Genomic DNA, 22,058 nt, shown 5'->3' with positions numbered 1-22,058 from the left:
ATTAGCAGAGCATATGCACCAAGACAAATTCCTTGGCCAATAAAAAATTCCATTCCATTCAGCCCTGGGCAGCAAAAAAAATCGGGGGGTGGGGGAAGAGAAAAGCTAAAATTGAGATCCGCGGCCGCATCTCATCCATTTGAAAAATAAAAAATAGAGAGGGAGGGGAGGCATCTAATCAAATCTTGACAAGCGGGCGGACGCTTCAATTGTATCCCCCCCCAAATAAAAAAAAGGCCACGGCGGCTTCTGACTGCAAATGCTTAGGCACAGTGATGCAGCAAGGATGCACCGCGTGCGGCGCTAGGTGGGGCTCCGCGTGCCCAGCCCGGAGAGGGAATCTTAACCCAGCTGTTGTCTGGATCGGGTTGCCTTTACCTCACCAGTTCAAAGGGCGACGCTCTGACGTTACAATGGGGATGCGCGCGTTCTATTGGTGGCGGACCCCGCCAATCGTCGGGCGGGCCCAGGCAGGAGCCGGCCTCCCTTCTCACTCACTTGACAGCAGCAGAGCGACCGAGGCCGGAGCGTAGGGGAAAGAAAAGGGAAAAAAAAAAAAAAAAAAACCCGCGTTGGGCCGCGCGTAAGAGCTGCTCGTGGCCATGGTGGAATCCGGACGGAGCCTCCTCCGGTGGTAAGGTGCGTCCCCGGCGTTGGGTGAAAGATGGCTTTAGCAACCCGTTGCATCCCTTTCCCCCACCGGTTCGCCGTGCGGTAGCATTAGACGGGGCGCCGTCGGGACCTTAGCGGCACCGAGACCCCTGGAAATGCAGATCTGCCCCCTCCCCAAGATAGGAATGCAATCGCAGCAGCAGCCATCCGTCAATGGATCGGGGGAAACAGTGACTCCTACTTGCAAATCTATTGGCGATGTTGAATCCAACCCCACCCCCCCCAAATTACAGATTCTTGGTGACTGAAATGATGATGATGATGATGACTCGCCTTTTGGGAACAAGTAGTGTTAGGGATGGCTCGATTCGGCCCCATTCGATGTGCGCGCCCAGGGGATGGTTACTATTCCCGGTGCGCTAAAACGGAGGACGAGGAGCGTACGTACTAAAGGGGACAGGCAAGACAGACGGCGCCTGGGTTTTGCATTGATCTCCAAATGCATAGATAAGAAACCTCGCCAGCCCTAAAAGTCAACGCTGGGATGGTTGTTTATTTTGCCACCCGGACAATGGGGTGCACGGCGCCCGGCCTGGTTAGCGCGGAGATTCCATTTAGAATCCATTAGAATCCTCGAGAAGCTGAAACGCGATCCGCCTCTAAGGCCGGATGTCGTCTCTTGGTCCGCTGAAGCAAACGAAAACAAAACAAAAACAGAGCGAGATCCGCAACTGCCCCCCCCCTCTTTTTTTTTTTTTGGTAGCAAAATATGCATTTGTCACGAGGAAAAGCGATACCAGTTCCCCGCGGGAGAGCGCAGGCAGACCGGGCTCTTTCCCGACTCCGAACGCAGCAGGTTGCTACTCCGTGTTGTAAAGTGGCCTGAGCACGATGGAGCTGCTGAGGAGTATTGGGGTTTTTTTTTTAAAAAAAACAACACATCCCTGAAGAGTTAATTAGAAAAATTAACTGGGAGGAATTGGAAAGACGGGCCATGTTTAACATGATTTAGGCTTGGTGAGATTGGTAGAAGGATTTAATTTCCAGAATAGTAATCTGATAAAATTTGCCTAGATCATGATGACTGGTGAAAAATGACATTTTAAAATTGATATCCCATGGGGTGGCGTTATTATCATGCCTTTCTGGGAAGGCAAGGTTAGAAAAACTGACAGTTCAGCATTTCCACATATTTGAGCCTGGGAAACCATTCTTAGAGCATAGTATGTGTCCAGCATGTCATTAGAACTAAAATATCCATGGACAGAGACAAGACAGATCCTAATAGCATTTCTTTGCACACTGCAGGGAACTGGTCATGAGTTTTGAAGCTCCAATTTAATTAGAGTGGACCATTGGTGTGTGTGTGTGTGTGTGTGTGTGTGTAGGAGGCATCATCAAGAATTTTTAATGCAAAAGGATGCTGAAGGAGCAATAAAGGATGGGATTGTTTCTGCTTCTTTTCCAGAGGAGGAAGTCCCCTTTCTGTTGTTGAAGCTGTTTCTGCCTCTGTTACTTCATCACAACAGAGACAAGAAGGTAAGGAAGGAAGCAAAATTGTTGGGAAAGATTGTTTGGTTATTGATTACCATCAGATAACAAAAGACTTCTACATCTTTATATGTCATGGGAAAGAAAAGAATCACATTCCTTTTTCCCCTAGATCAGTGTTTCTCAACCTTGGTAGCTTAAAGATGGGTGGACTTCAACTCCCAGAATCCCCCAGCCAGCAGTGCTGGCTGGGGGATTCTGGGAGTTAAAGTCCACCCATCTTCAAGCTTCCAAGGTTGAGAAACACTGCCCTAGATAGTTAAAAACCCCGGAGTGCAATCTGCTTTAAACTATTCTGAGGCAGAGTGAATGCAAAATCTAGGGTTACTCGGAAATGCTGGGATTATTTTTGCTTGGTGCCCCCATCTATTCAATCTTTGCTTATTTTGTTGAAGAGACATTGATGGAAGAGGTGGAAATCATACAGGAAATACCAGCAAAGAGGAAAATTGTGTTGAATGTATTAACAAAGATGCAAATGAACTAACTCTAGTCATTTTGTTTAGTTCAGGAGATCATCTTAGTACAGGGCTCCTCAAACTTGGCAGCTTTAAGACTTGTGGGATTCAACTTCCAGAATTCTCCAGCCAGCTAAATTAAGCTGGCTGGAAAATACTGGGAGTTGAAGTCCACAAGACTTAAAGCTGCCAAGTTTGAAGGCCTCTATCTTAGTATCTTGTACTGCAAGGAGTATGAAGTGAATATTTTGAATTCAGGAGCAATCAGTTGAGTCCATATGACACTTCCTTGTAGGGTGTAACTCCTTTGCAGTCTTCTGATTGCAAGTTTGAATGATGAGGCTAGAAAGTCTAAACTGAGCTGAACTTCAGAACAAAACTGCAACATTGCTGAATCAATTGAGGTCGTTCTCATTTAGCGACCACAGTTGGGACCTGCAACTTGGTTGGCAAACAAACACAGCAGTTGCTAAGTGAAACTGCAACTGTGCTTATAACCTTCAACTTTCCTAGGCTATACAGACCTGCGGAAGGCCATAAATATGAGGACTGGTCTTCAAATTACTTTTTCATCACTGCAAATGGTTGCTAAATAAGGGCAACCTGTATTCTCCCAAAAGCAAGTTTGGTCTAGTATTGTCAGAGCAGCTGTTCTTGCTCTTCCTGCAACCTTCTATCTCTTAAAGATCTAGGCATACTTCTCATGACTTTATGGACACATCCAGGTAGTAATTTCTTCCAGGAGTTTTGACTTCCCAATTTAGCCTGCAGACCTGGGATTTCCTGAATGCTTTCTATCCCAAGTATTAAATAGGCCCAGCCCTGCTTACCTCCCAAGGTCAGCCAGGTGCTGCCATCTGTTGAGACATAATAATTGTTAAACTACTTAATGATACTTAATGCAGAAGATCTGCGCCAACAGCAGCCTTTGAGTGCTGGAGACTCGGTCATCTTGGGTGCTTCCCTGTTCTGCCTTTGAATTGGAGTGGGTCACAGTGAGATCTGGGATTCCCCATCTCTGAGACCCAGGGCAAAATTTGACTGGGAAATGTGGGTGATTTTTTTGAAAGGAACTCCCCATTAGTTGAGGCAATTCTGTGGAGTAGATGGCAGTGGCTGAAGTAAACAGAAGCAGTTCCCCAGATGGTGCTAGGTAACCCCATGTTGTTGGGTGTCAAGGAGTAAATGATTGTGTGTCTGAATTGAGCTCAAGGGGCCAAATTACAGGTAGAAAGACCAGGTGCTAAATACAGGCACTTGTATGTGCTTCCAGAGGGATCAGAGAAGATTGTTATAGGAACCGAATCCCAAAGATAGTTTTAGAACCTGATGCGGGCCAAGCAGAACCATTCAAAAATCCTCTGTGATATATCGTATTTTTCGGACTATAAGACACACTTTTTTGTCTCCCAAAAGGGGGTGAAAATGTCTGTGTGTCTTATAGACTGAATATTGCTGAAGCCCCACCCACCCGCCGGCCATTTTTTGGCCTCCACATGCCCTGTTTTGGGGCCTTTTTTGGGCCTTTTTTCAGCCCATTTTTGAGGCTCTTTTCATTCATTTAGTGACTTCAACATTACAACAGTACTGAAAAAAAGTGACTTATGACCGCTTTTCACACTTATGAACTGTTGCTGTATCCCCCTAGTCACATGATCAAAATTAAGATGCTTGGCAACTGGTTCATATTTATGATGTTTGCAGTGTCCCAGGGTCATGGGATCACCTTTTGCAACCTTCTGACAAGCAACGTCAATGGAGAAGCCAGATTCATTTAACAATTGTATTACTAACTTAGCAACTGCAGTGATTCACTTAACAACTTAGGCAAGAAAGGTCATAACATGAGACAAAATTCACTTAACAAATGCCTCACTTAGCAACAGAAACTTTGGGCTCAGTTGTGGTCGTAAGTCGAGGACTGCCTGTATTAATTTGCACAGGTTTGTCAGAGCCATTTCCTCTGCAAATTAGGGCTGATCTGCACTTCCTCCTTGCCGCAGCACAAGGCCAACCACCTATTATTTAAGGAGGGCAAGACAGGTGATGTGGTCTCAGCCTTCCCCTGAGGGGAAATCTTTTCTCCACGTCAGAAGTAGTCAGAAGTCCTCTTCTGCTCATGTGAGTTCAACAATCAAGCCTATCTGCTGGGCTTCCTACTGTCCTACACAAATCCCTCCATTCCTGTTGGTATACCCCCAGCCCACCCTTCCTTCCCCGCTCTCTGCCTTCTAGGCTGCCTGCTTTAGAAGACTGATGGTTCAACTGTGTTTTTCCCCTTCTTTGACCTGATGGAAATTGACAAGAGTTCTACCAAGTTTCCCTTTCAAGAGAAAGGAAGAACTGAAAAATTGTGGTATTTGTTCCGTCTAATGGTACAGTATGTGCACAGGTTTCAAGCACCTGAAGCAGGGGTGAAATCTAAAATTTTTCCCTACCGGTTCTGTGGGCGTGGCTTGGTGGGCGTGGCAGGGGAAGGATACTGCAAAATCCCCATTCTCTCCCCACTCCTGGAGGAAGGATATTGCAAAATCTCCATTCCCACCCCACTCTGGGGCCAGCCAGAGGTGATATTTGCCGGTTCTCCAAACTACTCAAAATTTCCGCTACCGGTTCTCCAGAACCTGTCAGAACCTGCTGGATGTCACCACTCAGCTGAAGGCTGCAGGGTGGAAAAACCCCATCTTAAAAAAAAAAAAAAGAGGAAGTGTTACATTACTCGGGCAGAGTTCTATATTTTTCCTTTAGGAAAGCAACAACTTTTAGGTTTCTGTAATTGAAGATACTATGTTATCTAAGTAAGTAAGTACCCCCTAAGCCATTAATCCCTTGTAAAGTAGATTTTAGCCCTATAAGAAATATAGGGCCAAAAGAAAGAAAGAAATATATATATTTGGCCAGATCCAAATGGCATGAGAAGGGATATAGGAAATTAGTTGGCTCAGGTTTGGTTTCATTGATGCATTTATGGTGTTGTATGAGAAATTGTTACTTTCTTGAGTAATGTAATGTATTCAGTGAACTTCAGCTCTATAGATATTTATGGCTGATGTAGGCAATTGAATAAAGGTAGTCCTTGACTTGATTTTGAGCCCAAAATTTCTGTTGCTAAACGAAACCGTTAATTTTGCCCCATTTTACGACCTTTCTTGCCACAGCTGTTAAATGAACCACTGCAGGTGTTAAGTTACTAACCCGGTTGTTAAGTGAATCTGGCTTCTCCCTTGACCTTTGCTTGACAGAAGGTCGCACAAGGTGATCACATGATCCTGGGACACTGCAATCGTCATAAATATGAGTCAATTGCCAAGCGTCTGAATTTTGATCACATGACCATGGGGATACTGCAACGGTTATAAATGTGAAAAATGGTCACAATGGTCATAACTTTTTTCAATGACGACGTGACTTTGAACGGTCACTAAATGAACTGTTGTAAGTCAAGGACTACTTGTGTTGAGCATGGGCTGCATCTGAACCACTGAGTCTTCTGAAGGGCTTCACGAGTCATCTGGTGACTCTGGGCCATCACCCCAAAAATGGCGTGGCAGACATTTCAAAACTTTCATAGCAGTTCTGAGGGTGGGGATTGGAATGTACTTGCTTTGCCCTTTAAAGCCACCCCTGAGCCACAAACTGCTTTTCAGCTACTGGGTGAGTTTTATCGTGAGTTTTAATGGAAACCGTCGGCATGCCAGAGGCAAACTATCCTCATTCCCAAGTTGGGGACTCCTGTCCTCTTGTATCTCATCCTCTTATTTCACATGGGACAAGTCATTCACTTTTGAGGTGTCTGTTTGATTCTACTTATAATGTGAAAGGAAGTGAAAGAGAAACATGAATATAGACTTATCTATATATAAACTTATCTCAGATACATAGGTTTCATTTTTACTTTGCAAATGGTCGAACTATTTTCTTTTTAAATAAAGCTTCCTGTGAAAATAGCTAAATATTGCTGGCTGATTTAATGGTTTTGGAACTGATCCATTGGCCTGTGTCGTCTTCTCCATATCTGGTCATCAAGATTAGGCTTGTTAGACTACAGCTTCTGTCACCTATGAGATTTATGAGAGTTGTGACACTCACATCTGGTAGCTGTGGGCTGGGGAATGCTAGCCAAAAAGGAAAGAGTGCCATTCCTGGGACAACAGATCTTGCTTAGAGCATACTGTACTTGCTAGTGCTAAGTTGCTAACTTAAAATGGATGCATTCAGCCCTATCTAATGAAAATTATAATATTTGCATAATTTCATTTAGGTAAATTAAGTATTGGGGATGTAAACACTTCTTAATATTTAAGAACCAGTGTGGTAGAGGAAGAGATGATGCCTATTATATCCTGTTAGAATAGAATTGAGAGTGATAGAGAAGTGTAAGAGTTTGGTCTTTGAATTACTGGTATTTGAAATTCTAATCTAAAAAACTTCAATTTATAAAGTATTTTTAGGAGGATATCAAGTTTTTAATTTAGAACAAGATGTTTAATTTAGAACAATCCTGAAACAGACCAAATTATTTTTTTCCACATAGTGGATAATTTATGAAATTCATTATAATTTAAAAAATTCCTTTTATATTAAAAGTTTGATTAGCCTTGAGTTTGATTAGTGACAATACACTAATTTTATCAAAATTATAAACAATTATAGTGCACAATAATTAAAATATACAACAATAGTAAATAATCTGAGCGAGATGGGTGTTTAAGAAATACAAAATATAAACAAATAAAAATAAAAGCAGTCTGTGTAATTAAAATGCTTCTAAGTACTATAAATTAATATATCAATTGATTAAGATTACTGAAAGAATACAGTAATCCTCACTCACAGACTGCCTCATTTAGTGACCATTCAAAATTATGATGGTATAAAATGGAATAAAATAGAATATAATTTTTTATTGGCCAAGTGTGATTGGACACACAAGGAATTTGTCTTCGTGCATATGCTCTCAGTGTACATAAAAGAAAGCTTTGTGACCGGTCTCCACATTTATAACCATGGCAACATTCTGTGGTCACGTGATTGTCATTTACATGCTTCCCAATGTATTTGTAACAAGCACAGTTAATGCAGAACATGGAAGTAAAATCGTAAGTTGTGGTCACAAATTATTTCCCATAATGATCCTGATAATGCCTAATGACTGACTGGGTTGTGAGCCTGTTTCGGTCAAGTAATTTTCCGCTTAGTGACCATGCTTAACAATGGTGTTGCCAATCCTAATTTTAGTTGCTAAGCAAGGAGTACCTGTAGAAAGATCTGAACTCGAAAGGCCAACATAATTCACTAATAGCAAGGTTTCTTGAGAGGGTTAGAATTGGCAAGAGGGCAGATAGAACATTGCAATATAAGCCCCACCCTGTTTGAAGGCAGATACAATGCACATGCAAAAGGGAAGGGAAAGGTTGCATTGTAATTCCCTGTTCTCCATTTCCCTAATGTGGATACAACCATGCATCCCAGTACTGCCATTGCTCAGAGAGAAGGCATTCCAATATGGAGGGGCGGGGTGGGGGAAAATCCCATGGAAAAGGCCTATTTCCAAGCAGCCACTCTCTACAATGCATAATATGAGAGCACCTGGTACAGGGCTTCCAAATATGATTTTAGGTAAGAACATCTGGGGAAAGAAGCTTCACTAGTTCCATTTTGTCTCGGGCCATCAAGGATTTTATAAATTGAATTCAGACTGGATGCAAAAAAGCCAGTCAGTGAAAAAAACAGGCTGAAAAGAGACTGGATATTTCAGCAAGTCCAAAACATACTTTACTGGAAAGAAAGATAAAAGTTTTATAAAGCCTTCACAATTCCTAGACTTGAATTTTACTGAAAACCAGTTGAGGAGATCTCAAACATGCAATGCATGCAAGGAAATCTAAGACTGTTTCTAAGCTAGAAAGATACTGCAAGGAAGAGTGGGAAAAAATTCAGGACTCTTAGCTGGATATAGCTGGATATACATTTGACGGTTTTCATTTTTGCCAAAAGAGAGTTTCAAATATTCTCACCAACCACTGTTTTCGTATTTGAATCTGTAAGCAAATCCAGATAAATAATATATATGCTTTCATGATTCCAGAAAGATGTCGTCTTTGTTTCACCTAGAGGTTTGTATCACCTTCCATTTGAGATTCATTTAAGCAATCAATTTCTTCAAACTGCCTAAACTTTTGCATACCACTGTATGTGGTGGGTTTACATAAAATGGGAATAAGAGCACAGGAAAGAAGTCTGTCTTGTGCCCTTATTCCCATTTTAAGTGTATGTACACACATGGCATAATTGATATATACATACTACCAACTTATTTTTTAACTTGCGAAGAAGCTCTGAGATAAATTGGTTAGAGAAGCAAACTGCAATGGCAGAATGGGTATAATTCCATATGCTGCTTCTAGGCTATTCACAGAATTTCCTCTTGCTTGGCTTTCTGGTCTTTGGTGGGACAGTTGTCAATCAGTCTGTATGAAGTGCAGGATGGGCTGTGAGCTACATTGGGTGATACTCAGGGTGGGTTCTACTTACCTTTACTACCGGTTCGCAATGGGATCGCGCGCGCATGCGCAGATCGCTTGTAATGACATCAGGGTCAGTGGGCGGAGCCTGTCGCCGGTTTTACTACCGGTTATATAGAACCGGTCTGAACCGGGGGCAATCCACCACTGGTGATCCTGTGTTACACAGAGATAATATTATTTTGGGTATTTCATTGACTTGGCGTGTTACTGAAAAACACTAATGTGATAACTCGTTCTCCTTGGCTTGTTGCAAATTATGAAAGTTATTCTCTAGGTTATCCTACTGCAAACTATTAAGAAAGGCCTTGTATTCTCTCTTTCCTAATCTAGTTTCCCTGCATAAGATAAGTGGACACAATGGTGGATTACTACGAAGCGCTGGGGGTGCCCCGCAATGCCTCTCCAGACGACATAAAAAAGGCGTGAGTTGCATTCTTTCTATTTTTACCAGAGACCACCCACATGAGTGCCAAGATAACCCTTTTCACAATCTTGTGCCTAGCGTGTTCTATCATAACCTAGAATCTCATGGAATGGGATCCCGCACAGGTATATACTACCCTCTGTGTTGTTATCCACAGGTACAGAAAGAAAGCCCTGCAATGGCACCCAGATAAAAACCCAGATAACAAGGAACATGCTGAGCAGAAGTTTAAGGAGATAGCAGAGGCCTACGAGGTTCTGTCTGACAGTAAGCAATTGCTTTTGGCTTTTCCCCCCTCATTCCTCAGCCATTTTGACTGCTTTGGTCTCTATCCAAGATACTGGCCAAATAGGTGGGGCTATTTACTTATTTATTAGATTTTTATGCTGCCTTTATAGTTTTTATAAATAATTCAAAGGAGCCAACATACTTACTTCCTCCTCCTATTTTTCCCACAACAACCCTGTGAGTTGGGTTGACAGAGAATTATCTATTCGGGACCTGGTTTCTAGGCTGCTGCTGTTGACCAGTAATTATGTCAAATGCCAATCAAAACATGGCTTACATTTTCTGCTTATAGAGGGATAAGCAGAATAATAAAGTGGAGGTCAGCACTAGTTAGGGTTTGTGGTTACACTCTAGTTCCTGTTTAAAAATGCAAGTGCTGATTTAAGATAACATATCAGCCAGCATCTGCAAAGCCTGCGCAGGCCGTTAAAGAAGCTTATTTTTGTTCAGGGACCTTAGTAACTTGGAGATCTTGGTCCAGGTATTTGTTTTACTCCTTCGTGTTAAGTGTGCTCATATTCTAGAACAGTGGTTCTCAACCTTCCTGATGCCGCGACCCTTTAATACAGTTCCTCATGTTGTGGTGACCCCCAACCAGGGGTGGGTTCTAAATTTTTTTACTACCAGTAAAAAAATTGTGGCTTATTTTGTGGGCATGGCTTTGAGGTAATGTGACTGGGTGGGCATGGCTAGCTGGTCATGTGGCCGGGTGGCCATGGCTATGTGTATAGGGACTATTCAGAGGGCTGAAAAAAGTCATTTCTGACAGGTCCTTGCACTTTTGACTGGTCCTCACACTTATGACCATCCTCACATTTATGCCCGTGCAGCATTCTTAACAACCATGTCACTCATTTCACAACTGCTTCTCTTCACCATGGTGATAAGATAGGGCAAAAAATGTAAAATGTGAGGACAGTCGTAAGTTTGAGGACTGGTCAAAAGTGTGAGGACCAGTCAAAAATAACTTTTTCAGCCCTCTGAGTAGTCCATATGCATAAAAGGATACAGCAATAGAGAGGGATGAAGGAAGGGAAGGGAAATTAGAGTAGGAGTGAGGGTAAGAGAGGGAGGAAGAGAGGAGGAGAAGGAGAAAGGAAAAGGAAGTAGGGAGGAGAAGGGGGGGAAGAGAAAGTAAGAAGGAAAGAAAAGAGAGAGGTGGTAGGTTTGAGGAGAAAGATTGCTGTACAATAAAAAAGATGAAAGGGAAAAAAACCAACCCCAAAGAAATATAAAGATATTAAGATAAAGAATGAATTGTTAAACTTTAAAGAATAAAAGAGAACAAATATGAATAAATAGCAATAATTAGAAACACACATACAAACATACAATGTATTTTCTTTGAACAGAGTATTTGGCCGGTTCACAAATTTAAACAGTGTTTAGTCATTTCAATTAAATTTACAATTTCTATATTTCCTTTTTGCCATATTTATTCCTCATCTATTTTTAAAAAAAAACAATATTACCCTTCATCCTCATCTCTAATCTTAATTGAATTCAATTTTTCCCTTCTATTCTATATTATACCCCTTCGCATTGTCATCTATTTTTATATCCATCCTCACATTGGTTAATTATGTAATTATGTAATACAGTTGTTTAATACAAATTCAACATTTTAATATAAATCAATTAGTTATATAACTATCTTTTTGTATATTAATCAATATGAACATGAATATTCCAATTATTTCCATGCAATCCAATTTTTTACAAATCAATTAATTATATTTACCAATAATAATAAACCAAATAATTTTCCCCATATATTCCTCCAAACCACAACTTAACCATTTCTGCTTTCAACACAATATACAATTAATAGTATCTCAATTATTACAATTCCCTAGTTAAATAGAGCTTTTTTTTCTTTTGTGTTTTATATCCTGAACCTCCTCTTTTGCTCTAAATTTCCCATTGTTTGCAGTTTTGCACCTACCTTTTTTGGTGAGGAAAAAGAAAAAGAAATCTCTCTCTGTCTCATTTTGTCACATTGCAGCAAAGACCCTGCTTTACTTTCAGTTTTGTTTTTTCAGCATAGCTAGGGGAAAAAAATCTGCTCCAGTAATTTACCTCTTTGCAGCTATCTAGCAACAGAGCCCTCCGCAAAACAGCTGAGAGCAAATCAGCTGAGAGTCGGGAGGCTGATCAAATCAATTTATGGTAATTAACCTATGCTGAAGCTGAAAGGGGCTGTTTTTTCTATTTTTGCAGGCACCGGTCTACTCATTTGTTTTCTTTTAACACTGATCAGCTGTAGGGCGGCCCTTTGAAGCCCTGCGGCAAGAATTTAAACAGTTTTTTTCCCTCTAGCCATCAGCTGGGACTCAGGAGGCAGCAATAGATTGGGAGTGGGCTGTCAGTGTGGCAATTAATCCCATTCTGCTTTTGGGTAATTGCACCTTGATTAGAGGATGGATCGTGACCTTTCCTTGAAGTATACTTTAAGAAAATAAACCCGAAGATATATTTTCTAAGAAAAACTCATTTATTTGTTATAAAGAAAATAAAACATCTTACTAATCTAATTAGTTACATCTTGGAAGCTTTCCCGGCTACCTCTTTTGGCTGGAGAACAAAGAAAAGTTTTAGAGAAGAAGAAAGGAATGTGGACATGTGCAGTTAACTTAGAGATAAGAACTTGGCAAGCTACGGTAAGTCTGAAAGTTCAAAAATAAGAGCTCATTTGGTAAATACAAAAACGCAGTGACAACCCCTTCTTTGCCAGTTGAGCGAATACCAGGTACATCATCAAATAAGGCACATCTTCTTATGCAGATACTCGTGTTGAGCTGCTGGAAGCGGTTTGTTGAGCATGTCTGCAATCTGATCATGTGTAGATACATACTGCAATTTTACAAAACCTTGTTTCACTAATTGTTTTATATTTCTATAACGGATGTCAATGTGTGTGGACCTAGAACCTGTGAAATGTGATTCAGAAATATAAACCACCGATTCATTGTCTTCCATCACTTATCAGTTGGATCAGACGTGTCCAGATATCTGTGACCAAAGCATCAAACCATGTTAGAGGATTACATGCATCTGAAACACAAGCATATTCAGCTTCAGTAGATGAACAGGAAACAAAATTCTGTTTTCGCACTTGCCAATAAACAGGACATCCATTTAAGAACATCATATAACCTGAAGTACTTTTACGTGATTTCTTATCACTCGCCCAATCAGAATCTGCATAACAACATAATTCTGCATAATCAGTATGTGTTGGTTCTAACAATAACTTCATATGTTTAGTGTGCTTTAGGTATTTCAATAATTTCTTAGCGCATGTCCAATGAAACTGTTTTGCCTTACCTATGTGTCGAGACAAGAGATTAACACTAAGTGCAATGTCGGATCTGGTCCAACTACTAATATACAACAGTGACCCAATAACTGAACGATAAAGTGTTTGATCCTCGAACTCAGGACTTGCTTCATGTGTCAAGTTGTTAAAATCTGTTTGCATGGGTGTTTTTGTTGTGTTAGCATCCTTCATGTTGCAATGATGCAAAATTTATTCAATTTTATCTTCTTGTGAAAGACTAAACCCCTTCTGTGTTTTGTCAATCTGAACACCTAAATAAGTGCTAATATGACCTAAAGATTTCAATGTGAAATATCTCTGCAAAGCTTTGGCAAAAATTTCACTCATTTTCTTATTTGGACCAATGTAAACAATATCATCAACATAAACAAGAACTATCTCATATGTATTGTTAGATCTTTTTGTGAACACGCACTCATCAGTTTCGGACTTAATAAAGCCCATTGAATTTAGTTTGTCAGTAAAACATAAGTACCACATTAAACCGGACTGTTTCAGACCATAAAGACTTTTGTTTAGAAACCAGGTATCCCCTTCTTGCTGTCGGAACCCTGGAGGACCTCATATAGATTTCTTCATCTAGGTCAGCATGTAGATAAGCTGTGTCAACATCGAACTGGAAAACTTCTAAACCAAGGATAGTTGCAGTGGTTAAAGCAATTTTTACACTTTCAGTTTGGATTGTCGGTGAGTAGGTATTTGTGTAGTCCTCAGGATAACGTTGAGCGAAACCCTGAGCTACAAGTCTGGCCTTGTACAATGACTCACCATTTGGCTTCTTTTTAATTCTGTAGACCCATCGAGTGCCAATGACCCTTTTGTTTCCTGGAGGTTTTGCAGGTCTAAACACCTTAAGTTTCTTTAGACTGTCCATTTCAACCTGTATTGCCTCATACCATTTGTCTTGCTATGAATCAGGAAGATGCTTGATTTGTGTGAACGTATTAGGTGGAAGTGTAACATTGCAAATCAAAGGCAAGGGTGTTTTTGTCAGTTGCCACAAATATCGCTGTGGAGGGATTCCTTTTGTGGCCCTCTTGGAACGCCTCGGAACAGTTATCCATTCTTCTTCCGTTTCGTCCTCGTCCTCACATTCGTCGCTAGCGTTAGCATCTGCGGCTTGCGAAGACTGAACATCAGGTTGAGAAGAACCAGTGGAATCTTGATCATCAATCTGCGCAGCATCAGCAGTATCATCTCTAGGAAAATAAACTCCAGGATCATTGGAATGTATCCTGGACCAGTCAACATCTTCCTCAAAATTAGCAGATTGGGAAATCACTATTACATGTTTAGAGTCAATAAATTTACTCCACTTTGAGTTGTCATCAATACCCATAAATCTCAGTCTCTTTGCTGCTGGACCTCCTTTTCTTCTTTGAGCTTAAGGGAATGTTCACCATAGCGTATGAACCAAAAATATGGAGGTTCTTGAGATCTGGCTTGTAGCCATACATCATGAAGAAAGGAGTCTGATTTATTACACTGCTTCAAGTATGGTTGACAAGGTAATTTGTATAATTGATAGCTACACCCAGTATGGCATACTAAGGTTGGCGTCTTCTAGGAGACAACGCATCATGGTTTGCAGGACCCCTTGTCATCGTTCTGCAACTCCGTATAAGGAGCCGACGTCTGATGAAGAATTCAATTCTTACGCATCCAGTCCTGGAAACACTGAGACATGAATTCAGCACCACGATCACTCTGGATTCTGGCGATGCGAACTTGGTGTTGGGTAGAAACAAGAGCTGCAGTGTCTTTAAAGATCTGAAAAGTTTTAGATTTTTCTTTCATAGGATATACATATCCATATCTAGAGTAATTATCAACAATTGTTAAAAAATATTTTCTACCACCAAGTGTTGGCGGAAATGGACCAACTATGTCAGTGTGAACCAAATCAAAAATGCGTGTTGACAGGCGTGTAGCGCGTTTGGGAATGGCTGCTGCTTTGGATTTGGCCTTTTTGCAGACAGCACAATCCAAAAACACCTTACCCCTTTAGATCCAAACCTTTTGCGAACTCTGGCATCTTCCTAAGAACATGGAAACTGGCATGCCCCAATCTTCTATGCCACTTATGGATACACTTGGAATGCAAAGGTTTACCAGTTAGTGAATTCTCAACATTAACATTTTTATGAGGAACCTCAGGCTTGCTCTGAGCAACCTGTTTCTTAATTTTCTTTTTGTTGGCTCTAGGAGCCTTTGGAGTAGCAACAGGATCTCTCTCTGGAAGATCTCTCTCTGGGCCTGTGCTCTCCTCTTTTGGAGTTTGTATACTTGCCTGTGTTTGCGATTTAGGCTTTGGCTTTAAGTAATAAACACCACCAATTAACATGGTTTCAGCAACATCTCCATTCTTAACTATGTAACTTGCTTTTTCAAGGTAGTGAACCTGGAACTTTAAGGCTCTAGACAAGTGACTCTGACTAAGCAAATTACTAGTTGCTGTTGGTATATAATAAACATCAGGAATGAATGCATCGAGCTCTTCAACATAAACAGTTCCTTTTCCTTTGACCTGACAAGGATGATTTGAAAAAGAATAAAGTTCACGTAGTTCAGGTTCAGGTTCGTGCATCTCTGTAAAAAGTTCCTTTCTGTAAGTAACATGCAACGCTGCACCACTGTCCAAAGTCCACAGGACTCATCTGTCGTACTCTGGTTTAGGTTGTGGATTATTGGTTAAAGCCAATGTGGCGAGTGGAGCTTGTGGATCACACCTGGGACCATGACGACCTTGTCTTCTGCCTCTGCCTCTGGAGTCTGTTCCTCTGGGTTGGTATGTGACGGGAGCTGGAACTCGTTGGGGACAATCCCGGGTGGCATGTCCCACACAATTACAGATGTTGCATCTTGGCATCCTTGGAACATAGGTACTTCCTCGGAAGGGACGCCTAGCTGGAGCTCTTGATGCGTATGGTCCTCTCAAGTGTGGCATGATGAGCATTAGTGCTTCTTCTTCAATTAAAAATCTGCATACATTGTCCACTGTGCGTTGAGCAATGGGCAGTTGGTTAATCTTTGTAATGGCATCTTTCCATTCATAATTCAATGAGTTAATAATAATGCTGATCATTTGAATATCATCAATAAGATAGCCTCTTTCTCTCAATTCTCTTTTCATTCCTTTCAGTTTGGTTAAATGTCCTCCAATTTGTTCACCAGGTTTCAATCTCGAACCATGGAACTCAGACATGAGCAAACATGAAGATTCAATTGAAACAGGCCTGTAGCAATTTTCCAGTTGGGCCCAAATTTGTTGGGCTGTTGCATCAGGCGGAAAAGTAACCTGCAGTTCAGTATCCATGGACATCAATAATGTTGTGCAAGCTTTAGTCTCTAAGTCTCTTATTGCAGGAGTCCATGGCTGAGCAGGAGGATTAAAAATCATACAGTGAGTACCTTCTCTGCGAAGTAACAATCCAATCTCACTGACCCAGGCCTTATAATTCTGTCCTGACATCTTTAATTTCGACTCACCAGCTAGTGGAGCAACAGAAAATGCCTGGTGAGGAACATGCATTTGGTATGCTGGCTGTGCCGGTAAAAATACTTGTGGTATTTGCTGTGCTTGTTGTGGACCAACAAATGGTCCTGGTTGCACAGCTGGAGGCACTTGTGCGTGCACTTGTGGCTGAGGCTGTTGCACTGGGATCTGCTGTGCTCCAGCTGCTATTTGTGCTTGAGCTTGGAGCTGTTGGCAATATTAGCATGGCCTGTAATACTGTTGGGCTGCAATATTAACATGGCCTGCTGGAGACGCAGTCATTTGCCTTTGCTGTATTAAGCGTTGTTGTGTTCCATCTAAAAGGACACCAGCACCACCAGGGGGTGCTGAAGTTTGAGCCTGTGGAGACACTTGTTGCACTGCAGCCTGAATATCTGAGTGAGTTAAGGACATCTCTGATAAAGTCTGCTGCAACAATTGTAATTGCTCTCTCAAATTGTGATGCATTTCAGCTTTCTCTAGTAAATTACTTTCGCCAGCAGATGGTGCTGCACCTTTAGTTTCGGGAAGCTCAGATAATTTTTCTGCATTCGTGGCATTTGTAATTTGAGGATAGAGATGATCATGTGACAAATGTGACGTGTGCACAGCTCTCTGTTCTCTTTTGCCTGACACAAAATCCACCAGGGGGTGTGTCTTTGGCTCCGAAGAAGAAGGCAAAATGGCGTTTTCAGGAATTTCAAAAGCACAAGACTCTCTCTTATCTAGCTCAAGCATAGATAAAGCCATTTTTGCCTGGGATAGCTCACATTCAAAAATTTTTATTTGATCACGATAGCTTTTTATAGCTAGCTCATTAGGGGTAATCTTGGAGGTTTGAAGCGGATAATAAATTGTTTCTCTCGCTGCATGGGAGGAAAAATGCTCTGCCGTTTGTGAAAACTTTGGCCTTGCACCAAGCATTTCAAATTCAAAAGGTTCTGGGAGGATTGTTTGAGGGCATGCATATTCAGAAGGAGATGTCACTGACCTCAGTTGCAGCACGTTTTCTTCAAGAGCAGCTCCCCCAACAGCACCTCCATCAATTCTGGTTGCTGAAGCAAGTGGTGTTTGAAAAGTTGAAAGCCTCTTTAAAATTCTTTTCGCTTCTTCATTAGAGAGATCAGAGATACCTATATCTTCGGCAGAATGCGTTCTGTATTTCTTTTTTTTCTTTTTCGGCATTTTAGAAATTAATTTAATTAGTGTTCCGCAGTCACTAATCAATCATCTATCTAATTAGCCTAGACGGTCATGATCAAAAGTAACAAGCAAGGAAAAAAGCCATAAATCAATTATCCTCTGCTACCAGTGTGTCAGAGTGGCAATTAATCCCATTCTGCTTTTGGGTAATTGCACCTTGATTAGAGAATGGATCGTGACCTTTCCTTGAAGTATACTTTAAGAAAATAAACCCGAAGATATATTCTAATAAACATATTTTATTATAAAGAAGTAAAAACATCTTACTAGCTAATCAGTTACATATTGGAAGCTTTCCCGGCTACCTCTTTTGGCCAGAGAACAAAGAAAAGTTTTAGAGAAGAAGAAAGGAATGTGGACATGTGCAGTTAGCTTAGAGATAAGAACTTGGCAAGCTACGGTAAGTCTGAAAGTTCAAAAATAAGAGCTCATCTGGTAAATACAAAAACGCAGTGACATGGGCGGGGTAAGCGACCGGCGATCCAACAGAGGCAGAGGGTGAGGGTGAGTGAAGGCATGGGGGGGGGGCGAGAGAGGGCTTTGGCGACCCCTGTGAAATGGCCATTCGACCCCCAAAGGGGTCCAGACCCCCAGGTTGAGAACCGCTGTTCTAGAAGACCTTTGACTTTGGGGCAAGTTGTTCAAACAAATTTTTTAATTTGTTTAAAAATTTAAACAAATTTTTAAATTGAGTTCTTTTAAAATTAAAACTCCGTTTGACCAATTTCTCTCAGTTTCATTTCCAAGGTTCTAATTTAGGCTGGCTTTTTCCAGGGTGAGATGATGTAAACATTAAGGCAGCATCAATTCTCTGAGCGCTTTCGGAAAAGACCATGATTACTTAAGATAACTTGGCTTTTTACTATGGGTAGTCCTCAAGTTACGACCACAATTGAGCCCAACATTTATGTTGTTAAGTGAGAAATTTGTCAAGTGAGTTTTGCCCCATTTTACGACTTTTCTTGCTATATTTGTTAAGTGAATCACTGCTGTTGTTAAATTAGTAACACGGTTCTTAAGTGAATCTGGCTTCCCCATTGATTTTGCTTGTCAGAGGGTTGCAAATGTTCACATGACCTCTGGACACTGCAACTGTCATAAATGTGAGTCAGTTGTCAAGCATCTGAATGTAAATCACGTGACCATGGGGATGGTGCAATGGTCATAAGTGTGAAAAACGGTCATAAATCACTTGTTTCACTGCCATTGTAACTTCGAACAGTCACTAAGCGAACTCTTGTAAGTTGAGGACTACCTGTATTTCTTGAATGGATATCTGGGCTTTAGCAAGAGTTCAGACCAATTTAATCTCAATAATACTTCTTGTGTTGAAATTGATGTGCTCGATCAATGCTCATGTTAAAAGAAGAAATGCTTGTTCCAGACCCACACATTTCTAAAGGGGTAATTATGAATTTGAGTGGTTTCTTCTTTCAGAGAGCAAGCGCGAAGTCTACGACCGATACGGCAAAGAAGGGCTCATTGGTGCAGGTGAGGATGGGGTTTTTATTGAACTAAGATGAAGGTAAACTGGGTGATTAAAAGAAACATAATAATCTGTACTGCCAAGAAGGGTGGGGATTGATGGGATGAGAGTTCAACAAATGTTGAAGGAAGGAAGTCATTAGCCTCTATCAGTGTACAAAATCTTTCAAGTCCAGAATATTTGGAAGTCAAAAGATTGTGTTTTAAGTTTGAAATGGCTGTTTGAAGTTTATTGAAAGTGGCCAAATGTTGTTCTGACAATTCTGAGATGGCTGTTTCCTCCAAGTGTGTGTGTGTGTGTATCAGTGGTGGGATTCAGCCAGTTCTGTCCAGATCGGGCGAACTTGTAGCGGCGACTGCGGGAGGCTCCGCCCACCCACCTGGACGTAATGCGTGAGCACTGCACATGTGCAGAAGGATGTGTGCATGCACAGAGGAGGCGCGTGCACAGAGGAGGCGCGTGCGCATGCTCACATTTGCGAACCGGTAGGGAAGGTAAGTGAATCCCACCTCTGGTGTATACGTATACACACACACAGAGATAATAGATGTATGACAAATGGTTATTCATGGGTAGATATGTGGAGACAACGGGGGAAAACCTTCAAAGCAGTTGCACTGGTGGAGGCGGATGTTCTAACACTTCAAGGAAGTGTGCTTTATGTATACAGATATACCTTGCAAGAACACAGCTTTCAAAAAGGGAAAAAAAACAGATCCAGGAAACTACAGACCAATCAGCCTAACATCAATACCCGGGAAGATACTGGAAAAGATAATAAAAAACCAGATCTGCCAACATCTAGAAACGAGTAAAGTAATAACTAGCAGTCAGCATGGGTTTGTTAAAAACAAATCATGCCAAACCAATCTTATTTCATTCTTCAACATAGTGACTAAATTAGTAGACCAGCGAAATACTGTGGACATAATATACTTAGACTTCAGCAAGGCATTCGACAAAGAAGACCACAACCTACTTCTCGGTAAGCTAGAAAAAAGTGGAATAGATAGCATCACCACTAGATGGATTCGTAACTGGCTGACAAACCGTACTGAATGAGTATTATTCAGCATTAAGAGCACCTTAATGGGTCTAAGTCTACATAGAGGGAAGTAAGCAGTGGGGTACCACAAGGCTCCGTCTTAGGCCCAGGACTCTTCAATATCTTCATTAATGACTTAGATGAGGGAATAGAAGGGGAACTTATCAAATTTGCAGATGATAGTAAACTGGCAGGAATAGCTAATACCCTAGAAGATAGGCTCAAGATCCAGATGGATCTTTACAGACTTGAACACTGGGTCCTATCTAACAAAATGAATTTCAATGTTGAGAAAAGTTAAGTCTTACACTTAGGCAAGAAAAACCAAAAGTACACATATAGACTGAATAAAACCAGACTTAATAGCAATAACTGTGAGGGAATCTTGGAGTCTTAATGGACAACCAGTTAAATAGGAGCCAGCAGTGTGCAGCGGCAGCCAAAAAAGCCAATGCAATCCTAAATTGCATTAACAGAGGGATACAATCAAGATCAAGTGAGGTACTAATACCACTCTATAAAACCTTAGTAAGACCACACATAGAATACTGCATCCAGTGTTGGTCACCACACTATAAAAAAGATGTTGAGACTAGAAAAAGTGCAGAGGAGAGCAACCAGGATGATTAGGGGACTCGAGACTAAAACATATGAAGGACTGTTACAGGAACTGGGCATGGCTAGTCTAGTGAAGAGAAGGGCCAGGGGAGACATAATAGCAGTGTTCCAATATTTGAGGGGCTGCCACAGAGAGGAAGGGGTCAAGCTCCTTTCCAAGGCACCCGAAGGCCAGACAAGGAATAATGGATGGAAACTGATCAAGGAGAGATTCAACCTAGAAATAAGGAGAAATTTTCTGACAGTGTGAACAATCAAGCAATGGAACAGCTTGCCTTCAGAAGTTGTGGGAGCTTCATCACTGGAAGCTTTCAAGAAGAGACTGGACTGCCATTTGTCAGAAATGGTGTAGGGTCTCCTGCCTGGGCGGGGGGGTTGGACTAGATGACCCTTCCATCTCTGTTAATCTGTAATCTGTAAATGCCTTTCATAGTGGTTCTACACAGACTTAGTAAGGTGGAGAACAATTTTCTAATATGTGTGTGTGAATTTGAGACTTGGGAAGAGAACATGAGAGAGATCTTTGGCTGTGGAACAAAACCATGGGAACTTTTATGCAAATCCAGCTTTGTAGAGTCTGACTACTAAAAATCTCATTATGTCCAGGAGGTTGCTCTGATTAATTAGCTCTCCATTTTTTTGTAAATGGGTTTATCCAACATTAGGCTTTTGCCTTGTTTTTACAAAATATTTGCCTGGGTCTGCAAAAATGGCTAGCTGCAATCCACTGCTAGCAGACTTATGAGCCATGGTGTAATATTCTTAATTTTCCAATATTTCAGCATCTTTGCTTCCGTACACCTACAATACATATCACAGCTTTGTCGTATTCTTTCTTTGCTTTTTAAGCAGACACATTAATACTGTTTTTAACTTTTTCTAGCTGGTTCTGCTGGTTCCAGGGCTCATCCAGGACCGGAATTCACTTTCACTTTCCGTAGCGCCCATGATGTCTTTCGAGAGTTTTTTGGAGGGCGAGATCCATTTGCTGACTTTTTTGGTAAGTGGCT

The 22,058-nt window shown here is 41.2% G+C and overlaps 1 protein-coding gene across 8 annotated transcripts in view; it reads left to right on the top strand.

The window, feature by feature from the left end:
* Positions 1 to 349: 349 nt before the first annotated feature.
* DNAJB2 (DnaJ heat shock protein family (Hsp40) member B2) overlaps positions 350 to 22,058 on the top strand; it is a 31,874-nt gene continuing 10,165 nt past the window's right edge. For 4 of the 8 annotated variants that reach the window (XR_004594171.3, XM_034433787.3, XM_034433786.3 and 1 more), the window contains exons 1-6: positions 350 to 639; positions 2,081 to 2,151; positions 9,479 to 9,570; positions 9,730 to 9,839; positions 19,337 to 19,390; positions 21,932 to 22,048. Coding sequence is in view for 6 of the 8 variants with exons in the window: in XM_034433787.3 (XP_034289678.1) it covers positions 9,506 to 9,570; positions 9,730 to 9,839; positions 19,337 to 19,390; positions 21,932 to 22,048 (346 nt within the window). In the remaining 2 variants the exon portion in view is untranslated. The remainder of the gene's footprint in view (positions 640 to 2,080; positions 2,152 to 9,478; positions 9,571 to 9,729; positions 9,840 to 19,336; positions 19,391 to 21,931; positions 22,049 to 22,058) is intronic. The other 4 variants (XR_015731091.1, XM_087881616.1, XM_087881615.1 and 1 more) reach the window with 1 other exon arrangement.

This window comes from Pantherophis guttatus, chromosome 1 (assembly GCF_059756535.1).
Source record: "Pantherophis guttatus breed Tessera chromosome 1, ASM5975653v1, whole genome shotgun sequence".
NCBI lineage: Eukaryota > Metazoa > Chordata > Lepidosauria > Squamata > Colubridae > Pantherophis > Pantherophis guttatus.
The sequence above is the reverse complement of the archived record's forward strand: the minus strand, read 5'-3'. Positions and strand labels throughout refer to the sequence as shown.